Consider the following 10,589-nt stretch of genomic DNA (forward strand, 5'->3'; position numbering starts at 1 on the left):
TGGGCAGCCGTGCATGTAGCTTCTAGGTTTTGATCGTGACTTGTCAGCTACCTCCCCTGCACTGCTGACTATAAATCTCAGGCGTACACATGTGAAAAGCATGTATGGTTTCATCTACCACCCCGCATCATTTTTCTGCTTTTGAGTTTAATCGTACAGCTGGATCTCAGGGGGGAGTAGTGATATTGAGGTGTTGAATGAGTGGGTGTGATAGACTGGTGCTAGCATCACGAGGGACACAAGTCGTGGACAGGCTCCTTTGGGAGCTCCGCGGCTGAGTCTTGAACAGTCAAGTTTGTGAAGGTGTTCACGTGTTGGAGAGGCATAGTAGGTTATATGTGGAGGCGCTAATGGGCGAGCTCATTGCAAATGGCATTAGATGCCACAAGCACCTACTTAAGACATGCATATATGATATTGTGCTGGTAGCCAATCTACTCAAGAGTGCAATGCAACTTATTTCACCCTATTTCACTGAAGTGTATTTTATGAGGCCACATGGAGCAGAAATGTACTGCAGCTACTTTATTCTCAAATGTATATATTTCGGCGCTGGTGGGTAACATTGTGATGTTGCGGGTAGCTGTGTGTTTGATTGTTTCGGGCTGTGTCTGTGTATACGTTCAGGTATGTTAAGGTATGTGTTTTCAGCCTATGTAATTTTTGGTTATAAAATTTGTGTTCCCTACCAAAAATAAAAAAGAAAAAGAAAAGACACAATTGTCGACGTTCTCATGGGCAACTCGATTTGAGAAGTGGCAATGGCCGTAAATCTCAAGACCCTATAACCAGCTGAAACCCAAACTAGGATAACATGTGATCCTACCTGATACACTGAACTGAATCATATACTTTGTCCAAGCTAAGAAGTCACAATAAACACTGTAACATACATGCAATACAGTCCTTCAAACAAACATTAACACATGCAAGTTGTTTTGAAACTAAGTGCTTGTTTGGGATAGTCTATAAAAGACAAAAAGCCAAAAAGTTATCACTATTCACCAAAAAAGTACAAAAAAAAAAAAAAGGGTACACAAGCTAAATTTGTATTGAAGTGATGGTACAAAGGATAACATGTGATCCTACCTGATACACTGAACTGAATCATATACTTTGTCCAAGCTAAGAAGTCACAATAAACACTGTAACATACATGCAATACGGTCCTTCAAACAAACATTAACACATGCAAGTTGTTTTGAAACTAAGTGCTTGTTTGGGATAGTCTATAAAAGACAAAAAGTCAAAAAGTTATCACTATTCACCAAAAAAAAAAAAAAAAAAAGGTACACAAGCTAAATTTGTATTGAAGTGATAGTACAAGCTCACGTGTGAACAGGAACATGTTAAAAAAAAAAAAAAATTAGATATATATATGGATGAGGCTTCCAATGAAGGACTTGAGGGTACTGTTGGGCCCGTGGGGGTCCATCACGGGTCCCGTTTCAATAATCTAAACCGTTCAGTGTGTATAACTTGTCGAGTACTATATACTTGTAAAAAATCACGTTGATCGGATATCGATAGCTATGTGATCAAATCAGATTTTTGTCAGCAGTTTATTTTTCACAGTCTATTTTTTTTTCATACAAAACTGATTTGATTACATAGCTATCGATATCCGATCAACGTGATTTTTTACAGACATATAGTACTCGATGAGTTCTACACATTGATCGGTTTGAATTATTGAAACGGGACCAGTGGTAGACCCCCACGGGCCCAACATTACCCTCCAGTCCGATGAAGGACTAGAAGGAGGCCTCATCCTATATATGTATATATATATATTCTGATGCTTGCCCATCATCTCATTTCAAAGCAATTCGTACTGGTTCCTTCAATCGTCACTGTCAGTACGCATAGGGCATAGGGGTAATACGGTAATTTTGCTATTTTATACAATATACACATTTTTTCGTAAAAAGTCCAAAAGTTATCCCAAACAATCATCTTTTTTTCCTCTACTTTTTTATCCAAAAAGTCAAAAAATGCACTTACATAGTTCATTCCAAACAACTCCCAAGTAAAGAAGAGTAATCACAAAACAAAAACAAAAAAAACCAAACAAACAAAGAGAGAGAGAGAGAGAGAGAGAGAGAGAGAGAGAGTATGGGAACATTATTGTAACATAGTTAGAGATTTATGTTAGCATTGCTGAAAGACATATTGTTCCCTTAAATATATAAGAACATTCAAGAATCAGGAACTCAAAGTTTAGGCTAGCACAGCTCAGCATTTTGGAATGGGAAACCAATAGAAAGTCACTTCATATGCATTGCTGTAAATACTTACTGTCTTACAACAATGAAGAAAGCCAAGAGTTCAAGTAGTTTAGGCTGGCACAGTTTTAACGGAGCTTTGAGCTGGGCTGGGTTCAGGATGGTTGGACTTCACTGGTCAAGCTAGCTGGCCTAATATGCACCACTGATTGATTTATAGAACACAACCAATATGTAAATCAGCTAGTAATGCATAGTCCCATTTTGAATAGTGACATTATCATTATTTATTCATTTTATCTGGGGCCAAGCAAGGCTATCCTAACAATTTGAGCGTGAAGATTCTTAGTTCTCGGGTATCTTACACTTCACACATGATCATAAACACTTTGCTAAATTTCAATGCCACCCAAGTTCTCAAATGTAAGCAGCTGAAAAGGACCACACAAATAATAGGAACAAGAGATAAAATAAGCAAGTTCATGAGCATCCATAAGATAAATGTAGAAGATATAACAAGAGATTTAAAATATATGGTATAATTTATACCTGCAGATGAGAAATATCTGACACTGGTCAACTGCACAATCATAATTATCATTAGAAAAAAGATTTACCAAGAAAGCACAAATACCACTTTATTTTGAAGACTAACCTTCAGCTTCGGAGAACTATCATGAACTCCAGAGAACACTGAGCAAGGTGCAGCCCTGTCAGTGAATTGCAAACAAAAGGGGAAACAGAAGATTAGCATGTTGGGTTGGTTTATATCAACAACTGAGCAAACAACCTAACAGACCCAACCTGGCTTCATAACTGGATTCATTTTTCTGGCAGTGTGTGGGTTTCAAAGTTAACAAGGCATGAGTCAGCAATGCAAGAACTATCCTAGCATAATGACCTCGATTTGACTTGGATTCAGTTTTATAACATTTTTTTGGTGCTAGAAAGGAAAAATATGAACTGAATTGAGGCCCTATATGTTGATTCACAAATATTCAGGACCACCAAGGGCTCCTTTGTTTGTGCAAATAGCCTTATTTTATGAATTGCTCCACGTTGAGTTTACAAATTCAAAAATTGAAAATTTACTAGCAAGTTAATTCAAGTTTTGACTAGTCATCAAACAAAATTAATCTAGAATAATTCTACATTTTAAAAGAAATAAACAAATTTAATTTGTAGATTTTTTAGTTGTCTCATTTTCAGCCAAACAGATCTGATCATCCAACTTGTTCATAGGCAGCTCTAAATTTACATTTTCAGAACAAGAAGCAGACCCTAATTTATTATATCCTTGGTTATTGTGCAAGACAAACAACCACTAGAACGTGTTGGGGTTTGAGATGAACCAGTGCTTCCGAAGAACCTGAGCCAGGTTGGGTCAGTTGAATGTGCCAGTTTGATATGTCTGTCAAGCTGCTTTACAAAATGATTCTCTAGCTTTATTTAGTTTTGATGTCAACATCAGCAACCTGAACCAAGTTACACCCTAATAATTACCAAGACAAAAAGGTTGCTGAACATAAAGATAAAAAGTGCACTAGTTCATTCCTGGTATTTGGTTGCCAAATTAGGGGGAAAAAAAAAACCTTAAGACAAACAATATTCACATTAACCTATGAAGCCGATGAATGGGTGACACGTCTACCAGAGAAAACAAATGAAAAGGCTATAGATGCGAACCTTAACAGTGCACCGCCAGCATTAACAAAACTTTGTTGCAACCTGCATACGCAGTGGCAACAAGTCCAGAATAAGCAAGGACATAAACAGAAATATGCAGCTTTATACAAGTGGAAATACATTCAATGCACAAAGAAGGCAATAATGGAATAACAGCTGCTCCCTTAGGTGATCATATGTTTAGAAAAGAATGTATTTCCGTACTTTAAAATGGGCATTCTGGCCTATAAATCTAGAATCCAGATTATTTCCCAGCCTAAAGCATGTATAATGTATTAGCTAACTACCTGGTTGCATGAGTGTATGCACAGAACAAACAGAATAGGTTGCCCTCCTGGAAAAATAGTATTGGTCAAGCTTCAGAGTAAACCATCATTCTATGGCCAACTGACCTCCTAGGAATAAACAATCATAAAGACCATGTTTTGAAACAGGACCTACCTGTGCAGTTAAATCAACCATATCTATGCCAATAAAGAAATCAATTTGGCAGAGCTCTTGAAGGGGGGAAATCTTACTCTAAATTCAGTTCAGTTCAAATCTATTATATGCTATTAAGCATGGGTACTTCGACAAACATTCCGTACCCGTACCGGATACTTACTGGCATATGGTACTTCTGCATACATACTGGGTACACGAAACACGTACCCAAATTTTTTCTTCTTAATTTCTGTCGTACCTAGTATACACCCAAGGCGTATCGTACCTTAATCGAAACAATATTTTCTTCTACTACAGAGATAAAATTCCTTTCACTAGTCTTCTTTTTTAGGATAAATTACACATTGCTCCCTTTATGTTTGATCAATTTCCAATTTTGGCCCTTAAAATTTATTTTTTCCCACACTGGCCCTTTATGTTCAAATGTTTTCATGTTTACTCCTAAAACTAATTTCTATTTAAAATTAGACATAAAATGCCATAATAACTGTCACATAATATAAAAAAATATATTATTATATTGGAGTTTAAGTTTATATTAGAGATGTGAATTGTATATAATAAAAAAAATTTATGTCACGTGATTGTTAATGTGTCATTTTCTGTCTAATTTTTAACAAAAATTAGCTTTAGGAATGAATTGGGAAAAACTTAAAATATGAAGGGCCAAAGTGGAAAAAAAATAAACTTTAAGAGACAAAGTGAGAAAGTGACCAAACATAAAAGGGGCAAAATGTAATTTACCCTCTGTTTTATTTTTAATTTTATGCTTAGCATGATTTTAAAATTAAGCTATGCTTTCTAAGTTATTTGATATATTGACATTTAATTTTGGTTTATACCTTTACTTTTGGCATTAAATGTTAATTATAGGTTGGATATTAACAAATTAAACCATTTAATCAATTTTCACATTATTCCGAATTAAATATAAATATTTTTTTACAAATGTACCAAGCCGTACCTGTACCTTCTTTTTTTTTTTTTTAGATTTTACCATATTGACTTACCTGTATCATACCAGTACTCGTACCCGTACCCGTACCCGTGCTTCCTAGATTTTATGTTTCCATATGGCTGTCGGTACAGTTATATTTACATTTTGTTTTGTTAAAGAGTTAATCATATTTTGGTAAGGTTGGAGGCTAAATTCTGTTTTTGTTTAAGGGCTTCATTATGTTTTTTAGGCCAGATTGATAGGTCCAATAGGTTCATATAGAAGCCTTCGATTGCTTGGTTTTTAAGATTAAGCCACTTCACAATTGGCTGACAAGGTAGAGAGTCCTATATACTTTGTTCATTTGGCTTTGTTTCGGAATAGTAAATTAAGATATTTAGTTGTGATGGGTGACGCATTTTCTCTTAGGTTCAAATACCAAAAACCCTAGGTGTGATTGCCTGAGCTCCACTTTTTTTCATTTCACCGCTTTTTATAAGCAAATGTTGATCCGCTTTGCCCAATCTTGTCCAAAAGAGTTTTTAGATATCAAATTGTTGCCACTTTCTAATCAACTTGATAATTTTATCGTTGATGTGGGCCCTAGTGTTGAGCTTTCAGATTCTAAAGGAATTAGTGACTTTGTTTAAAAGATGGTTAAGACTAGAAGAGATAAAGTATATTCATTGGTTTATAGACTTCTAAATTTGGCCATCTGTTGCGAACACCGATGTAGAGGTTGTGAAGAACCAGCTTTGCAACCTAATCAGGGTCAATGGATAAATGTTATCTTGGTTGTGTATAATGAGAAAGACATTATTAATTGGATTCCAAATGAGGCCATCATGCATCAGGTCATTTGTAATCGAATTTTTATCTTATCAATAAATATTTAAGTTTTCATTTTAATAGCACTTCAGTATATTTACTTTTTTTCGTTGAATAGTAAAATATTTTGTGTATGGTTCCCGATAAGATTTTGCCCCTATTGAACACAAATCATGACTTCATGTACAAGACACCCTCTGATAATTAACTCACCAAAATAGATGTTATGCAGCTGGCATAATGGTGTCATGAAATCTGAACAACAAGCTTTTAGGGTTGTAGGCATTGATTTGAGGGCCCAAAACAAATGGAAAAAGTTGAGGTTTGTTAAAGGAGTGTATGAACTCAGTTACACATCAGTGTGAAAATTTTGGCCTCACTCGAAAACAATGACACAGACATCCACATTCTACCATTTTTTTTTTCAAAAAAAAAGAGATGAAAAAACTTTATTATCTTACATTACTACAATTAATGTAACATGATACAAGTTAAAAACATCAAAAAAACTGTCATAAAGTGTCACCAATGTCTGATTGGCATATTATATCATTGTAATAGTGGAGACTCACCTAAGTTACTTTTGTGCCCTTATCGCATGCCATATCCTTATGATCCCTTACCCAAATAAGCATGCCAAACCAACCATCCAAAATCCACAAATATTTTTCTTTTCCTTTTCCACTCTTCAGGTAAAAACTACTCTCATATCACGTAAAAGTAAAACCCAAATTACTACAGCTTCTATTTTGGACTAGAACTGGATCTTTTAGATGGTTTGGTTCTTATGTAGTCATTAAACAATCTAAATTTCATAGTGGAAGCTCACTAAATTATATAGTCCACTGGATGAAGCCCCAAATTGACAAAGCACATAAATCTTTTGTTAAATTCTACTCATTCTTCTGGCATCACAATGCCATCATCAGCAATAAAATCCAATTTGCATGCTAATGAGCCTCATAACGCAATCTATTTCCTTCATCAACCAAAAGACTTTAAACATGAGGTCACCATTCAAGCAACAAGTCCACCAGTAAGCTACAAATCAAAATATGTTCGTCAAACACCATTACAAGCCTGCCCATTTGCTGGCACTTACTGTTGTCAATATGCAAACAATTAGGTATATTCCTAAGCTTTCTCCAAGTTTTGTCCATCTTCAGGCAACAACACAAACCAGCAGAGTCACAAACACTTGTTACTCTACAAGCAATAATTGCATCACAATTTGATCCCTTTAGTTAGTTATTTTCATGCATTTTGGTCGGCTGTTGATCTTGAAATTTTTATTTAGGCAACATATAGAAATTTTGACAATTCCAAACAATCGAACTCTAACAAATCTCATCATATCAACGTCAATTCAGTGAGATATCAATGCATTGATCAAAATTCACCAATTTGAATCAGCAAAAAACCAAAATGAACTATGATACGAGGCGTCGAAATTTGAAAAACTGATCACGTGCAATATGAAGATCAAATCACAAGGTACAGCAGAGAAACATAGCATTCAACAAGTAAGAAGAAACGATTGAAATAAACAGTATAATGATCCAAATGTAAAGAGCGTAGAGAGAGAGAGAGAGAGAGAGAACCGTGAGAGGGATCTGGAGGAGGTGGTGGTGGTGGTGGAGGAGAGGAGGCGGGCCTTGAAGAGAGAAGGGGCACGAGAGATCACGGGATGTCGAAGCCGAGAAAGCGCCATCGATCATCCGCCTGCGTTGTTGTTTTGATGTCTATATAGAGAGAGAGGAAGCTGTATGTATATATATATATATATATATAGAGAGAGAGAGAGAGAGAGAATTTTTGTTCTCAGTACTCAGGTGGCGCCATCTCGTCTTTGACCGAAGAGCCTCAGATTGCAAAAGGCGAGCTGCGGGGGCTGCGGGTAGTAGGTGCCAATTGGGGTTCGGTGTACGAACGGGTGGGTTTTTCGGAAATATAAATACCCACAAAAATAACAGCACTGTATTTTTTTTTGGGATCAAATAACAGCACTGGTTGGTAGCACTCATTAGCAGCTTGAATTTGAGATTGTTCAAAGTTACTTTAATTTTGACTTTTTGTTTGGCTGGTCATCTAACAAGAAGGTAATAGTCGCAATTGATAAGGACGACAATCATAATAGACAAGTGTTGTACCGCTCGTTGGAATAGTTGTTTGGATGGTCAATCGACAAACACAAATTAAGATTTTCAGACAAATTCATATTTGAGTTACCAATTATTTTTTTAAAAAATAAACATCCTTAAATTTTTATAATTATGAAAAAAATTATTTTAAACAAAGATAAACGTATTTTGAAAACTTGATATAAGAAAGTGTTTGATCATAGAATTTCTAGAATTTATGAACAAAAAAGCAAAGACAAAAGGTATTAATAAATGTAAGATAGTATATACTCGAAATAATATGAAATTTGATTAGGATACAAAAAATGATGTGGCAACGAATATCCAGTGCTTTGGCCTCCGATGGTGTCAGGACCTGGACTCGCGCCCTATAATAATCAGCTAGTAATCATGAGATTACCTATGGCCTCAAACACGATTAAACGTATCTTAATTATAAATAAGGGGCCAAAACAGAAACAGATTTTAAAAATTTTGTCTAATGAGTTGTGCTTATATGGCATATTAAAACATTACCCATATGCTTGATAATAACTCACACCATAAACCAAAATTAACATCTTGTTCATCCAGGATCATTCAAACATGTAGTCAGCCAAACTGAAAGTTTATATACATAGGTGATCCAACGGAATTACCAAGGTAGCAAAAGAGAAACAAAATAACAAAAACAAAGTCTCATGCGTGAGACATCTAGGCTGACTTCACAAAACTTGGGTTTCTCTCACATTCTTTACTGAGGCTGGGGTTGGACATCTCTTTGCTCACCTATATATATATAAATAAGAATGAGCGAAAAACCAGTGAATAATACGAAGATAAAGGGATTATATGAATGAGATTCATATTAAATACTTCAACCCGTAAACTTCATATGCAAACGGCCTTAAGTGGCCTTAAACCTATTATGTGTTTTTGTTGTACACGTCAAGGCCTATTTTAGATCATTAACAAACATATCTGACGGCCTTGGGCCCATTGCATAACTTGTCAAATTCATCAAACAGCCTCGGGCCCAATTCAAATCCTTTAAACGTATCAAACGACCTCAGGCCCATTATTTTCATATTCATATTTATGCGCATTTCATATTCATAATCATGATCACTTTTCCATTCAAATGGCCTTTGGCCCATTACATTTGTAATCAGACGGCCTTTGGCCCATCACGTTCATAGTCAAACGGGTATCAAACGACAAACGACAAATGACGTTAGGCCCAATTCAGACATATCAAACGTATCAAACAGCCTTGGGCCCAAATCATGTTCTTCACAGAGCCTTATATAAAAATTAGGCATATAGAATATTCATTCATAAGTCAAACCAACAAATCTATGAAGCTTATACCAAATAGTATTTGAAAAATAACATACTTGAAAATATCTTCACTAAGATATTACTCACAGTGTTCCGTCGATGGATTTGTCCTCGCGCTTGACCCTACACATTTCATAACACATTGTTTCATAAGCAATTCAATCCGTTCTTAACTTGTTCATTTCTCGTAGGCTTCTTTCTTATTCCTTTAGTTCATTTACAATGCCCAATGCATGTCTAAGAGTTCTTAGAAATGAAAAAAAATGGAAAACAGAAAATGGAACATGAAATGACTTTTCAAAATTTCTAAAACAGGGCACTCCGCTCGAGGGCAGCTTTGGTCGCTCAAGCGGTCTACAAAACTCTGTAAAAGTACTGGTTGCATAATTTTTACGCTCAAGCGAGATTTCTGTCGCTTGAGCGATGAGTCTTGCAAAACAGGGTTCACTCGAGCGCAAGGTTTGCTGCTCGAGCTACCGTGCAATTTTCTATAAAACTTCTGGGAGCTTGATTTTTACACTCGAGCGAGACTTTCTTCGCTCGAGTAGACAGGCCGAATTTTGGAATTTCCAGCATACTTTTTGAGCTTCAAAACACAACTCTACATGGTGTAACTTGCATATGATGGCCTATATGTTAACCATACAACTTCTATCATGATATAAATGTCAATTTTTACAAGATTTGAAGCTCAAATCCTTATAGCTTCATCACATAAACTCAAATCATTTCAATTCTTCCCTTTTTTTTAAACATAAATTTGTAGAATTGAGGTTCATACCTTGGTAATTCATACATGTATGCATCAAACAATTCTCAATTCAACATGGGTTATATGTTTTAAGCTCAAACATGCAAAATCATGACAATTTTCTACATGCATGTACATATAGACTTCAATTTATCATACATAACTTAAATTTTGTTCTTGGTTACCAATTCTTCATATTTAACATGCCTCAAGCTCAAATGTACATAATCATGGTGAATGCTTACATACATGTATAT

At 35.5% G+C, this 10,589-nt stretch overlaps 1 protein-coding gene across 1 annotated transcript in view; it reads right to left on the reverse strand.

Annotated features, from left to right (window-relative positions):
- The window catches only part of LTA3 (Dihydrolipoamide acetyltransferase, long form protein), a 29,196-nt gene extending 21,068 nt beyond the window's left edge, over positions 1-8,128 (reverse strand). Inside the window, exons 1-4 of the mRNA XM_028235090.2 lie at positions 7,722-8,128; positions 3,912-3,953; positions 2,881-2,935; positions 2,775-2,805 (exon numbers count right to left, since the gene is read on the reverse strand). Of these exons, the coding sequence (XP_028090891.2) occupies positions 2,775-2,805; positions 2,881-2,935; positions 3,912-3,953; positions 7,722-7,831 (238 nt within the window). The 5' untranslated portion in view covers positions 7,832-8,128. The remainder of the gene's footprint in view (positions 1-2,774; positions 2,806-2,880; positions 2,936-3,911; positions 3,954-7,721) is intronic.
- Positions 8,129-10,589: the final 2,461 nt, after the last annotated feature.

The sequence above is a fragment of the Camellia sinensis genome, chromosome 8 (assembly GCF_055761805.1).
Source record: "Camellia sinensis isolate YWXY chromosome 8, ASM5576180v1, whole genome shotgun sequence".
Classification (NCBI taxonomy): Eukaryota; Viridiplantae; Streptophyta; class Magnoliopsida; order Ericales; family Theaceae; genus Camellia; species Camellia sinensis.